This window comes from Zeus faber, assembly GCF_960531495.2.
Source record: "Zeus faber genome assembly, chromosome: 2".
In the NCBI taxonomy this organism is placed as follows: Eukaryota; Metazoa; Chordata; class Actinopteri; order Zeiformes; family Zeidae; genus Zeus; species Zeus faber.
In genome coordinates this window covers 41,713,138-41,727,445 of record NC_137189.1, presented here as the reverse complement: position 1 = coordinate 41,727,445, position 14,308 = coordinate 41,713,138, and the positions used below count along the sequence as shown (strand labels likewise).

Here is a 14,308-nt window from a genome sequence, read left to right as displayed (position 1 = left end):
AGGCCGGAGAGAATGAACTTCTGCAGTCACCAAACACCGGGACAGAAAACCAAAGCACACCCCTCCATTGAACTTGGACGAAGGGCCGACGACCATGGTATTGCTGCCTGCAACTATATTTTACATTATTATTATTGTTATTATTATTATTAATAATAAACGATAATAACTTTTGTAATTGCTCAGATTTGACTATTAATAATCGTTGGCCCGCGCGGTCGCGCCGGGAAGCGCCGGCCTCCAAAACGAAGCGCCCTCTCCCGAACCCACACCAGCGATGAAAGTTTCGACTCTTTTTTCAGATTCGGTTCTTGGCGAGTCCCTCGGTAAAACAAAACAATAAAAAAAAAATAATAAAAAATAATTGAAATAGTTGTTCATTGCCGACTCTTCGTCTGTCACGTTAAATAAAAGTTAGTTCGGTTGGTGTAACGCTCGGCGAGCGAGTCAGAATCATTTTATTCGGTCAGAATTATCAGTCATCGAGGCAGAAGATCGAAGAAAGGGGGCACCCCCCGGATATATTTTCATAGAGTTTTTCAAAATAATTTTCGTGGAATGCGGCGGTTGCAATATGACGCCCAACGCCCTGGTCTTTTTTTTTTCTTCCCCTTCTCCCTTTAACGTGGTCTTCGGTAACCGTTTCTGGGGACTCGGGGGGACTCGCTCGCTCAACCGAACGGCTCGTTCGCCGCGAACGACCCGTTCGCCGGCCTTGCATCACTGGCGCCTGTACCATCCGCCATCTTGAAACTCTCCCGATCCGCTCGCCCAGCGCCAGCCTCCCGGTCCCAGCCAGTGTGGACGGGGGGAGCCGCTCGGTGCGCCGACCCGCGACCCGAGGCAACTCGAGAGGTTAGACGCCAGCTTTTACTTTATTGGAAAAAAAAAAAAAGAAAAACAACAACAATAATCATTTTAATTCACGCGGAGTTCGCCTCTTAGCAGCACCCCGGCGCGTTCTCGTCGGGGCGGGCGGAGCTGCTGGGTCGGGCGGACCTGCGTGTGGCGGACCCGGCCGGTAAACACCGGGTGCAACCGGGCTGGAGCCTAGAACCTCACGGAATTTACAACGCGCGCGTCAAATGAGATGAATATCGCATTTCGTTAAAAAAAAAACAACAACAACCCAACAACAATATTTATTGTATTATTTTTTATTTTTCCCCGTGCGGGACACAACACCTAACGTACCCCCGGAGCCGGCGGAGAAGTTTTATTGAATATTGGAGATTCGAGAAGGGGAGGACTCGGCGGTTGAACCGGGCGCTGCTATTTTTCTCGGGACTACGTGAATAAGTTGGGACTAGGAACCAGCGGCGCCCCTATGCCGCCGCCGCGCCGTGAACCAGCTGCAGCTGCGCTTTCGAACGCCAACAAGTACTCCCGTTTGGACTAAGCTCCCGCCGGATCTCTTCGCCGCAGGCCGACCCAGGCGAGATGACATTTCTGCCCGGAGAGCCGCCATGCTCCCCGGAACTGCCCGCAGTTTGATCCGTCACCCCTTCCCCATGTGATCGTTGTTATTGCTGTTCACGTTTGAGCGTTGATCCGGGGACACGACTCGAATGGAAAATGGGAGAAGCCACGAAACTGGCGTTCGCCGTGTTCCTCATCTCGTGCTCTTCAGGTGGGTGTGGAGTCTTTGCGTTGTTGTTGTTGTTGTTGTTTCTTTATTTGTAAAACGAATGATGACGATGGAACACCCCGCGGGGTCCACAATTTGCCAGATAAGACTATAATGGTCCAACCCCTGTGCGCGGTGGAGCAGTTTGCCACCACGCTGTTTGTGACAATTGAGCGCACTTTTCTTATTTATAGGGGCTGCTTTTTTTTTCCTCTCTCTCTTTTTTGGTAATTCTATGGCGGGGCGGCGAGGTGGAAATTGGTCAGAACGGGTCATTCGAACTGTATAAATCACAACTCGGGTACCACAGCGTCTAATAAGTCCAGTCGAAGCGGCGGGGTGATTATTGTTATGTTGTTGTTGTTTTTTTTTTTTTTTTGTCCCCCCCCCCCCCCCCCCGAAACATTTGTCAAAATGTCACCGAGCTGCCCCGCCCTTGTATGGTGGTGGTGTCACATGGGTTCCCTTGCCGCGAAGGGGATGCTCATTCTGTGGCTCCGAGGATGTGTGTGTGGAGGAGGGGGGGGGGGGGGTCGAGGTGTAATGATTATCCTCCGCCAACCGAGTGGAATAAGCACAGCCCCCCCTTCCCCACCCTCCACCCCTCCGTATGCGGAGTTGAGTGGGGTTTAAACGGTGATGCTCTCTTCGAAGCGCTCCACGCCCCGGATGGAAAGCACTCAATTCTTGAGGGACATGATTCAGTGGTATCTACAGGGCAACGCTGGGCATCCAGTCTGCAGAACAGGGCCGTGACCTACTTTTCTCCCGGTTCCGGGTTTTAAAGGGCAGCACCTTGTCCCGTTGACATTACCTGTTGGTTGGTTGTGTTCTGCCCTGTTTAGATTCCACGATCAAGTCGACATATCTGTGGCGGATCCAGCTTTTGCCTGCTCCGTTAATTTGAGTGTCGCCAGAAGCCGGCTCTACATATAGCTTTAATCCGTCAGTCAACCGGTCAAGGTTACCTGCCGAAGCATTGGTGTCACTGGTTTAGAGTAGGGCTTCTCCCATCTGCCTGTGAGACCGGGATCCGCCCCCTGCCACAGCTTTTCTCGCGCTTTCCCAATCCCCAGCAACTTGACCGACATTATAAAATCAGACTGTGTTTGCCCATGTGTTTATTCTTCCCGTTATACGGTACGTACATACAGGAAATTACAAAGTTCACCGCAATTATGCGGGACACGAGGCATTGTTGACAGCCGACTGAATTTAGAACAAAACACCATTCAAAATGATAGCGACTTGGAGACACGTTGATGTCCTGACCTCGACTATAGCAATCAGTATGTATTATTGATCATCTCCTCGGGCAAACACCTTTCAGCACAAGCGCGGATCAGAGCGATGGCCTATACTCGAGGGGTGCCGACACAATCTTACACCAGTCGGGCCCCCTTTACATTATAAAGCCCAGTGTCCACCGCCACTCCTGTCAACTGAGACATTCGTCATTGTTGCATTATTTAGCCAGCGAAGCACCTTCCTTCTGTGCGTGCGTGCTCTTGTTCGCCGCCGCCTGGCTTTACCTTTACAGAATGTTGTTCCACCAGAGAGAACTTCCCAGTACAGCCACAGTCTTCTACTGAGGAATTGTGTGGTGCCGGTACCGTTTGATTCAGGGAGCTGGACAGCACAAGCACACTTTTGCAGTTGCACACTATATATTTACCATGCAAGTATAGTTCAGCCTAAGTTGCACATTATAAATTTACTATGCAAGTATAGTTCCGCCTACTATAGCATACAATGTACTACATACCTAATAACATCACTGCACATTATTGCTACAGACTGTTGCTATATACTGTACTACTTGTACTTTAGCAAGCCTGCCACCTGCCCGTATTGGGTTCACAAATTATCAAAGTGTTGTCTTATCTTAAAAGAGCAAGGATTTTCTATAGAGAGAGCCTCTTTTTGATTGGGTGTTGCCAAAAAAAGGTGTGAGCTAAATGTCTTGTAACTCTCTCTTTGTGCTCTGCCGTGCAGCCTCAATGGAAGCTCTTCATTAGAGCCAGTTAATCGTTAATTGGTTTGTTTGGCCCTCTCGGTTTACAACACTTAAGCTGGGATCAGTAATATTGTAATCCATTACAGCTGTTATCGAACAAAAGCATTCACGCTGACCATGGTGCCCCGGCTGTTTCTGTTTTTCGCCACAGGGGAGAGACTGAAGAATCTACCTTTTTTCATTAAAAACATGTATTTAGTATTCCCTTGGATCAGCAGAGTGGCACAAATTTGCCTCAAGTTGTGTTTGAAGGCTACATCCTCAAACCCTCAAGCTTTTATCCTTGTCACATATATATATATATTTTTTTTCTCTTTATACCAATTAATTCCTTGAAATCCATTAGGCATTGCACAATCCTCCTTGGCGACACTCATAAAATATGAACAAACTGGAGGAACCGGAGGTTAACTGTGAATTTCTAGAACCATATCCTGTATTTACGTCGAGCAAATGCTCATCCATCTTGACCCCGTACTGAAAGGGCCGCAGCGTCATAAACAGCGTACAGCACCATGAGTCACCCTCGCTCTATGACTAGCAAGAAATACATTAAAACAGCGCGCTGCCTGAATAGTATTCCACTTGGGAGTTTTCCATGTAACAGATATGCATTTTTCTTGACTCCCACCCACTCGTGCGGAATAGCTTCTGATTGTCCTTTGCTTTGTTTGGTGCTCCTCCAACTTCCTTCCCAGAGCGGTTTACATTGGACTAGCTTATCCCATTTTGTACAATAGCAACGGGGAGGTGTGCGTCCCGACAGCGGGGACGGACGCACAGGATTTTTTTTGTAACGGGACAGTCGCTTGACTCGGTTGTGTTTTTTAAAAGTTTCATACATCTAGGAAACGAACAAAAATAAACAGATCCAAAAATAAAAATACGTGCACGGGAGTCGGGAGCCTGCACGGTGCGTTGCTGTCTGGACGAGAAATTTAAAAATATCCAATTCTGTGAGTTAGGTTTATGTTGTTCATTTTTCCATACAAGTAAGAAACTAAGGAGATAAATCAAAAATCGTTCCCCATGAGATAATATTGTATATTTCTATATTAAATTCACAAGATTTGCATATAGAGCGGAGAAGTGAGATCCGATCACAAGCGGGTTACTCGACAGCTCTGAGCAGAGAGGGTGAAAGCCTCCGCTCCCTCCTCCCCTCTCGCCATGTTTCAGAGAAGGGATCGGGTTTTTCCTGGCGCTGTTTTGGGAATAAACACCTGGAGTAAAAGGCGATTTTAGCGAGACTGTGAACTCATGCCACGGACGGCCGGAAGGGGGGGGGGGCGGCAGAACCGAACTGTTGGGTTTGCCGCACGGGGTTTGGTTACGTTAGCATTAGCTGCATGCTAGCAGGCCGCGGAGCCCCGACCTGGCCTACGAAGGAGTCAGCAGGGGGCACCGGAGAGCGGGCTAGATACTTGGAGGTGAGCGACTCGACACACAGGACTGGGTTACTTACTACAGTGTAAATGTTCAACACAATTAGGCGTGGTTTCGGCATCTTCAGCAGACACACCCCCCAGCATCTCAGAACAGAAGGGAACTGCCTTTTTTTTTTTTTTTTTTTCTTCACGATTTTGAAACCAAATTTTGCATACTTGCCGATTTTTTTTCTTAGAGCATTTAAATCTGGTAGGGTGGTGAACACATTTTTCTGTGGTGTGACAAACTCAGTGCACATGGACTTTTGCTTTGCAGGGACTTTAAGAATGCTATGTAGAGGAGTGATATGACATTAAAAGCGATGTGATGACCTACCATCCTTTCACCTTTGTGAGCGCAGAAAGGATTGGCTTAATATGGGTATATTGGTTTGCTGCTAATATACAGAAGAGTATGGCACGTTCAGTCAGTAGGACTAACACCTTCTCCCCGTGACATTTAGAGCACAAGAAAAACAATCTGGCCATATAACACTTCTAAGACTCCCAATTTGTCAATCCGTACGGCTTAAACAGCCAAACTGTGAATAAAACATTCTTCCGTTTTCTCTCCTCCTGCTGCTGTGTTGTACGGGAGCTATCCCAGGGGTCCTCGCTGTCCACCCTGTCCCGTTTCTTTCCGTCTAATATGTTCCCTTGCATTATGCATGAGGCTCCAGACGCACAGGTGCATTTGTTAAGTCCAGATGTAGCACAGTGCTCCCATCGGACCCAGCTATCCCAGCTCCGTCCCACGCTCCTTTTTTTTTTTTTTTTTTTGCTCGTCACGGTTGGAGCGCTTCCTTCTTTGAGGGCTTCATCTGCCAACGCAACGGAACGGGGTTGCCCTCCGTCAACCAGTTACCGGCACCAAATGTTGGCAAAGTTTGCCTGAGGCTGGGAAGTTGGCCACTCCTTTTAACCCATAGAGTGATCCACCCGGGTCATAAATGGTAAAAGTAGTAAGTTCAAGTTTGTTCGCTGTGCCGGCCCCTTTGTCTGTTGTACACGATCAACCTCCGCGTACTGCACTTTAACCAGCCTTTGGTTGTGACAGACAACAACCACATGTCTGTGAAACACGTCAGTCGATCCATCCGTTTTCTTTACCTGGTTCTGCCGGTCAAGGATGGCGCCCGTGGGGGAGCTGCATCCCAGATGATTAGGGGCCCAGGAAAGGGGGCTGCTCCGGCTAATGTGACTACATGCAAACACAGAATCAGGATGAGCTTTCGACCGGGACTCTGGAGCTGCGAGGCAACAATTGATTCAATGCTTATTTTTTTTTCTCCTCGCCGAACACCACACATCTCTGAAATTATACAAATTTGAATCATACACACGGTCATTATCATGACCACTGTTGGAACGCCATTTTACACACATCAATTTCAGGGTTTTTGTTTTCGTTCTCCTTCCCCACAAGTAACACAACAGCACATTCATCTGCGACCGACGTCTCTTGCCCAAGAGTCCTTGCGGTGCTGAGAACTTTTTCTGTTCACAAAGTTTTAGGTTGGATGAGATGAGAACATGAAATACATATATATAACATAATAATAATAATAGCGGTCAAGTACTAACAATAGTGCGAAAGAAGTACAATAATAGTAATTCTTAGAAGTAACATCAAGTGCATAATTATTAGTCAAAGTTTAGGTAAAATTGGTGCATAGAGAACCACAACAACATTATTTTTGATTATTTTCGATTTTTTTATGATGTTATGTTGAAAGGTATTTGTTTGTTTTTCTCTCAAAATATGCATGTACATTACACACTGATCAGCCATAACATTAAAACCACCTGCCTAATATTGTATCGGTCCCCCTCGTGCCACCAAAACAGCTCTGACCTGTGGAGGCATGGACTCCACAAGACCACTGAAGGTGTCCTGTGGTATCTGGCACCAAGACGTTAGCAGCAGATCCATTAAGTCCTTGAGGTTGCGAGGTGGGGCCCCCATGGATCAGGCTTGTTGTTCCAGCACATCCCACAGATGCTCCATCGGATTCAGATCTGGGGAATTTGGAGGCCAAGTCAACACCTTGAACTCTGTCAAATTCCTCAAACCATTCCTGAACATTTTTCTTGCAGTGCGGCAGGGCACATTATCCTGCCGAAAGAGGCCACTGCCATCAGGGAATACCATTGCCATGAATGGGTGTACATGGTCTGCAACAACGTTTAGATACGTGGTATGTGATTTAAAAGAAGACATTATTCATCAGACCAAGGCCACCTTCCTCCATTGCTCCATGGTCCAGTTCTGACGCTCATGTGTCCATTGTAGGCGCTTTCGGTGGTGGACAGGGGTCAGCATGGACACTCTGACTGGTCTGTGGCTACACAGCCCCATACACAGCAAGCTGTGATGCACTGTGTGTTCTGACACCTTTCTGTCATAGCAGCTTTAACTTTTTCAGCTATTTGTGCTACAGTAGCTCTTCTGTGGGATCGGAATGGACGGGCTGGACTTCACTTCCCACGCGCATCAGTGAGCCCATGGGTGCCCATGACCCTATTACAGATTCACGGGTTGTCCTTCCTTGGACCACTTTTGGTAGGTACTAACCACTGCATACTGGGAACACCCCACAAGACCTGTCGTTTTGGAGATGCTCTGACCCAGTCGTCTAGCCACCACCATTGGCCCCTGTCAAAGTGGCTCAGATCCTTACGCTTGACCATTTTTCCTGCTTCCAACACATCAACTTCAAGAACTGACTGTTCACTTGCTGCCTAATACATCCCACCCCTTGACAGGTGCCATTGGAACAGGATGAGCATTGTTATTCACTTAAACTGTCAGTGGTTTTAATGTTGTGGCTGATCGGTGTATTCACAAACACACACAGACACACACACTCACACAGCTTTTCTGCATGTGCAGGACTGTGTGGATGACGTGGGAGACCCTGTCTTGGCCTAGTACCCCGGAGAGATGGCCAGAACAGGCCTGTACTGTAATTAATGCCTCCTGCAGATGTTGCTTTATGTGCATGGGAGAGTCTCAGTCTAGACGGGCTGTCTGCTCGGAGAGAGAGCCCCGCTTTGATCCGTGATTAAAACCCATTCGCTGTGCATTCATCATGCTCTTGTTTCACACTCCCAGAAGTGTCCTCCATCACTTCATCCTCGCCTTCCCTTTCTCGCCGAAATTCCTCACTGTCACGTCGGCCGCTTTCCCTAAAAGCATTAAAGGGGGTCGGGGCGTCCTGAGGGATAAGGAAGTGGAGGTGGCGAAAGTCCGGCCGCTGGGTTGTGGGTATCGAGTTGAGCGCGGGGGCCAGTTGTACGTTTGTCTGTCTGTCTTTCGCTCCCGCGAAACACCGGGACTTTGGGCTTGGATATCTTTTGAGGCTTGTGAACAGGTGGGCTGATGTTTTTTTTCCTATCCTGCTTGTCTCAGAATGTAAATGTGAGGAATTCCCCAAGTAGCTTTGAGTCATGGGAATGAGTAATTAGTGTCTAATGTACACACATTCCTGCATTCCTTACATGAATTCTGGCTTGTGCAGCCCGCTGTCCTATCTCAGGGAATGTGGAGCACATTCTTCCCTATATCGCTCAGTGGCAGTGGGAGTGGGATGAACTCAAGATCCTGCACAATAAGGGCTTTGCAGTACCATACAATGTTGACTTCAAGCGTGGGGACAGGTGTGTGAAGTGGTTTGGCTGGACTGGCCCTCCGTGTATGACCGCCTAATTATCAGCACAGGAGGATTCAACATCAGATACCGTGGATTAATGTACGTACGTGTATGTTTGCAGATTTTTAACAGATTTGTAAATGGCCCAATTGTCATGGGTTGTGAAGTGTCGTTTTATGCCACCTTGACTTTGCGTAACACATCTAATGAAGTGCACCTACTTCACATTTTATTTGTTGCGATATTTCTAACATTGGCTCAAAATTCCCTCAACATTTGTTGCAAACATATGATTATGAAACCTAACAACTTCAAAAATGTAATTTCCCACATTAAACAGTTTTTCAGTGTTTAGTGTGTTTACTGAAATGTGGATGGTGCATCTCGGCATAATTTTATACCCCGGATCATTTTCCCCCATCCCTATCACTTATTGATTTGGGCTGTCATAAATATTCACGAGCTGTTCCGCGCCGCAGTTGCTGAGCGGCTCCATCATCGGCCTAAACTCAACGCGGGGTGTATCCCTCAGCGTAAACTGCATCAGTGCAGCCTCCGTTTAGCTCCGGACGATTCAGCCAATCTCTCGAGCCCGGCGGGGGGGCGGCGAGGTATTTAAATGGCCTGCCCCGCGGAGAATGCGCGGCGTGGCAGGCCCCGTCGTAAACGCCGTCGTCACGGTCACGCAAAGACCAAACACTCCGCCGTTCCCCGGCGCCCGTCGGCAACCGTCCCACCGCCTCCTAATTGAGGCGGAGACCAACAGGCGGTTGTTGCCGGGCATACCAGCGAGGATTAAAAGGATTGGGATTCGGTTGCTGAGTTTAGTGGTTTTCCTAATGCCCCCCCCTCGCCGTCAGCGGTGGAAAGAGTGCAGCCTTTGTGACCGGCTAACCCCTCCCGACCCCCCGGCCTATCCTCCGCTTTACCCCGCCCCTCCCTGGTCATGTCGAGGCCCGATGGCGCACTAATCCAGCACGCCGGGCGGGACGGGGTCTCCTGTGAAAAAGTGCGGGGTGCTGTGAAACGGTCTCTCGCTGCTCTGCTACCTGCAAGAAATGAAGTCGAACTTGAAAATGAACATTAGATCTTTTGCCTGGCCTGGAATTGTGTGCGTGAGGTAATTCATTAAGCTTTGAGAGAAAAAAGTAAGGTACCTTACTGTACTTACAGGACTCCAGACTAACTTTTTTCACCTCCGCCCCGGAACCGTGCCGAGAAGCTATTTTAACCGTCCTAAAGATGATTGTAAATGTCCCAAAATCAAATTGTTGTTTCCGTACTTGATTATAATCCAAAGTTGTTCGTCGTTAGTGGCATAATTAAAACACCGTTCAAATGTTGAGGAAATACATAATTATATTGATTTTGCTCCATTCAAAGAAATAGGTTACAAACAAAACTGAAAAATGTATCCGTGAACTATAAAAACCAAAAAAATCAGAATTAAATAAAAAATCAATAGGACACAGAATTTAGTAACAGAATTTGTGAAGAATTCAGTGTCTCAGTCTTTGTACTGAGGTCTTGGCACCCTGAAGCACCCCACCACGTGGTCGCCGCTTTCACTGAGTCATAGTGCACGATCAGATACGCCCCCGATGGCTGGAATTTAATTCCAATGAGTAACCGGTGTCGCGTTCAATTCCTCACGTTTATAACAGACCAAGTTCATGATAATCGATTCCGAGCGAGTCATAGTCGATTTTGCAGATGCACATTGTATTTGTTTTGCCCGCTTGACCGCTCCAATATGGCGGACACGCAGATGCATCGAGGCGGGTGTACAGCAGTGACCGACGAGGCATCTACGTTTCCATATCTCTAGCTCCCGCTGTGTCTTCTACTCACCGCCACCCTGCATCGAGATTCAGGGAATTATCGCTTTGAAAAGCAACAGCGGCGGTGAAACTGCATTTCACTACGATGGCGAAATTTTCCAATTCATCCGAGGCTCACATGCGACGCCGCTCATGGGAAGACGCGCTCCGTTGCCGCCAGCGCTCGGTTCCGTTTGTCGTTTGCTGAGCGATATCGTACACCAGGGCTGAACGACTAATGCGATCCAAACCGCCATGGCAGTTGAACGGAACGCAATTTTCAAATCGCAGAGCCTGCGGTAAAAATAAAAAAATAATAAACAGAAAAAAGTAAAAAAAAATGTAATGTTACACAACCCAACCAATTGGGCTGTCCAGGGCCCGGCGCCTATGGTGATTGTTCTTGCTGCCCCCCCCGGTGAGACCCGGTGCGCTGCGTGTGCCACTGGCAGAGCTCGGAACACCCATAGAGTGCGGATGGAGCCTCTTCCAGAATAATGTCTGTTTGTTTTTGTTTGTTTGTAATGCGTCTGTTTGCCTGTGTTTTTTATGTATTTATTTATGTATTTATTTATTTATTTATTTATTTGTGTATGTATTTTATGTTTTTTTTTATTAAATGAGCATAAATCTGTCCCTGTGCACGCCGAGTGACGCTCTGTGCATGTGGACGTACGCGCACAACAATTTCACATCAAAATGTATACATTTCTGCCGAAACACCGCCTATCTTTCCGGTTTTCAGATTCGAACAATTACAAGGCTCGAAGTCAAGTCAACGAGTCGATATTTTACTGCGATCGAAGGTTGTTTTTTTTTTTTTCGTTTTTTTTTTTTTTTTCTCCAGTTCAGTGGTTAAATAAAGATTTGTTGTTCATATCAGTTCACGCATCAATTCATCTCATTCCATCATATCACGTAGGCCTGGCCGACAGGAAAGAGCAGTATATACAGTATGTTGAAAGCATCTAATGGTGTGTTGGTCATGCTATAGGATGATGTACTTCTGGTGTTTAGTAAATGATACAGAGCTTAAAAAAATGTGCGTACTAAGTTGCAATTGAATATTTGTCAATAAAATCTCAATTCAATTATTTTCCCAAATCATTCACACGCAAACAGTACATACAAACATACATAGAAAAATCCCTTTCATCCCGGGAAAGACCTCGAGCCCTGCTCACTCATCAGAATAGCTAATTGTGTGGTTTTCTTTAAAAACCTGCTAAAAGCAAATAATGTAGTGTTAATTCTGCCCTGAATTTGTTTGAGCTTTTCTCTTAAAAAAAAAAAAAGAAACAGTAAGTGTACCGTTAAAATACCGGATCAATAAGCAGTAAGAGGAGAAGTGCTGTTAAAATCTTAACGATACCCATCCCTACAGTTGCATTTTTGTAAGCTTCTGTTTTATCCTGTAATTGTAATGCACACTGACTGACAAAAAAAAAGACGACTGCTCGACTTGAAGTTCTCAGATTTCCGACTTTCAGGGGGCAGCCCTACTGTTTTTATTGGTTTTGCTTGGAGAAATGCACAACGGATTTTTATTTTTATTTTCTTTACAAACACGCAGCATAATTTTTTATTTATTATTTTAATTCTTACATTTCCATCGCCTGCAGTTTCATCACGTACAGTGGGTATCAATTCCTTTTTCTTTTAACAGATTTGTGCTGGTCTTCCCAGTGGCGCTTGTTATCCTCCAGCTGTGGGCGAAGTGAGTCACAGATCGGGGGCGATTCTAATTCCACTGAAACCCCGCGTGACGTAGGAAGGGGCTGCGAATCCCAATGGGTTGTTTCACCACACGTTTTCTGAAATAGATAGCTCACAAAAAAAGGGACTGGGTGGTCTTATTTCACAGTTTGCGTGTTAGTAGGGTCCATCAGAGACCCAAATGTATGCGCACCAGCACTGAAAAAGTGAGTTTTTCATAATAGGTCCTAGACCTGGGCGTCCATCAGCGGTTGTTGTTTTTTTAATTTTTATTTTATTTATTCTTTTTGTGCAATTTTTGTGCCTTTTATTTTGCTCATTGAATGACCTGGAAAACACGATTCAAAGCGTACGCGAATAGGAATTGGTATTCAACATCGCCGCTTTAACTGCGCCGCACTTTCCTCCCCGTCTGGAGACAAAAAGAAGAAATTAATCACTGTCACCCCCATTTCAAGGTCATTCTCAAATGGGCTTTCTCTCTCTCTCTATTTTTTTTATTTATTTTTTCCTTCCTTTGGTTTGGTTCAGTTCGGTTGAGATGTTAGAGGAACAGCGCGGCGGCGCAGAGCTCGCTTGGGCACAGAGTTTGCGTCGGAACAAATTGGTGCCGGTCAAAGAGTCCTGGAAGATTTCAATTTCCCGGACAAAGAGAGAGATTCCGGTCAAATAGTATCTGTGTTTATCGAGCTTACAAACAAATTATAAGCAGTCTTTGTAGAGCATGACATCATCAAGGCTTGTAGATGTATCCTATTTTTTGTTTTTATTGAATATTCAAAATGAAACCATTCCCGTCAGTTAACGCCATTTCAAAAATAAATAAGTAAAAATGACTTATTACGACTTGACATCAAATAATTTCCGTTCGTGAACAGTAAGTAACAAGTGCAGCCGCTTTAATTAACATTTCACTAAAATTAAATTTTGATCAAACCAAAAACAAAATAAATATGGCAAGTAGGTCTAATCAAATAATAAAGTTTATGGCGTCCTGTCGACATAATTTACACAATGAATATTTACCTTCTGCTTTGGGTCGGAACTTAAATATCCCCCAAAAAAACGCCAAACTATGTACGTTTGTGTCCCAAAGACACGTAATCTCTCCGTTTCCCCTCAGAATCCTAGACGCCGCGGCCGTGTCCGCTCCGTGTGTGTGTGTTTACAAGTTGGTTAGTTAGATAGCGACAAACGTGATTGGCCAGAGGTGAAGTTTGGGGTCGGCTTTGGATCGTCCAAGCTGATTGGCTTCCCGTTGCAACTTGCCAGGTGCGGAAATGAACAGACCTGCAGACTTTTTTTTCTTTCCTTCAAAACGACCCACCCAGCACTGATCCAAATTGTGCTTGGAGGGAATTTTTTTCACCGGACGTTATGACTGGAGAGATTTTAAATATGTCAGACTTGAACAGATTTTCCCGGTCAGATACCGGCAATCACCGGATAACGGAAATGCTGCTCAGACACACACACACACCTGCTCCAGGTGGGTGCTTTGATCCTCTTATTTGTTTTATCTTGCTGCCCTTTTAAAATGCCTTGTTCATTTTAACTGAACATCTGCACTGTGGCCGGTGCCCCCTGAAAATGTACTGACAGTCGCCAGTTGTTGGGCTGACTGGGTTTTTAGCTTTTTATTTCTGTGATTTTATTATTCTACTTTTATGTACAGGTACTCCTCACTTAACGGCCGAGTTCAGTTCCTACGATCAGATCGTTTGGCAAATCGGTCGACAAGCGAGGACTCGTGTTATTTCACGGTAAGGGGGCGTGGCACTTGTGAACGCAGGTGTAGTGAATACTGACAGACTGTGGGAACGAGACTGAGAACGGTGATGAGGTGAGGTGTATACAGTGTATATAGTGTATAAAGTGTACTGAATACTGACACTGCGGGACTGAGGCTGAGAACGGTGATGAGATGTTTATAGTATATAAAGTTTATATAATGTATATAGTGTATATATTGTGGGTGTGGGTGTGTGTTTGTATGTATATATGTGTATGTATGTATATATGTATGTGTATATGGATGTGTATGTGTA

The 14,308-nt window shown here is 46.0% G+C and overlaps 1 protein-coding gene across 2 annotated transcripts in view; it reads left to right on the top strand.

Moving 5' to 3' along the window:
• Positions 1–809: 809 nt before the first annotated feature.
• acvr2ab (activin A receptor type 2Ab) overlaps positions 810–14,308 on the top strand; it is a 55,114-nt gene continuing 41,615 nt past the window's right edge. For both annotated transcript variants that reach the window (XM_080024642.1, XM_080024643.1), the window contains exon 1: positions 810–1,630. In XM_080024642.1, coding sequence (XP_079880768.1) covers positions 1,576–1,630 — 55 coding nt within the window. In that variant the 5' untranslated portion in view covers positions 810–1,575. The remainder of the gene's footprint in view (positions 1,631–14,308) is intronic.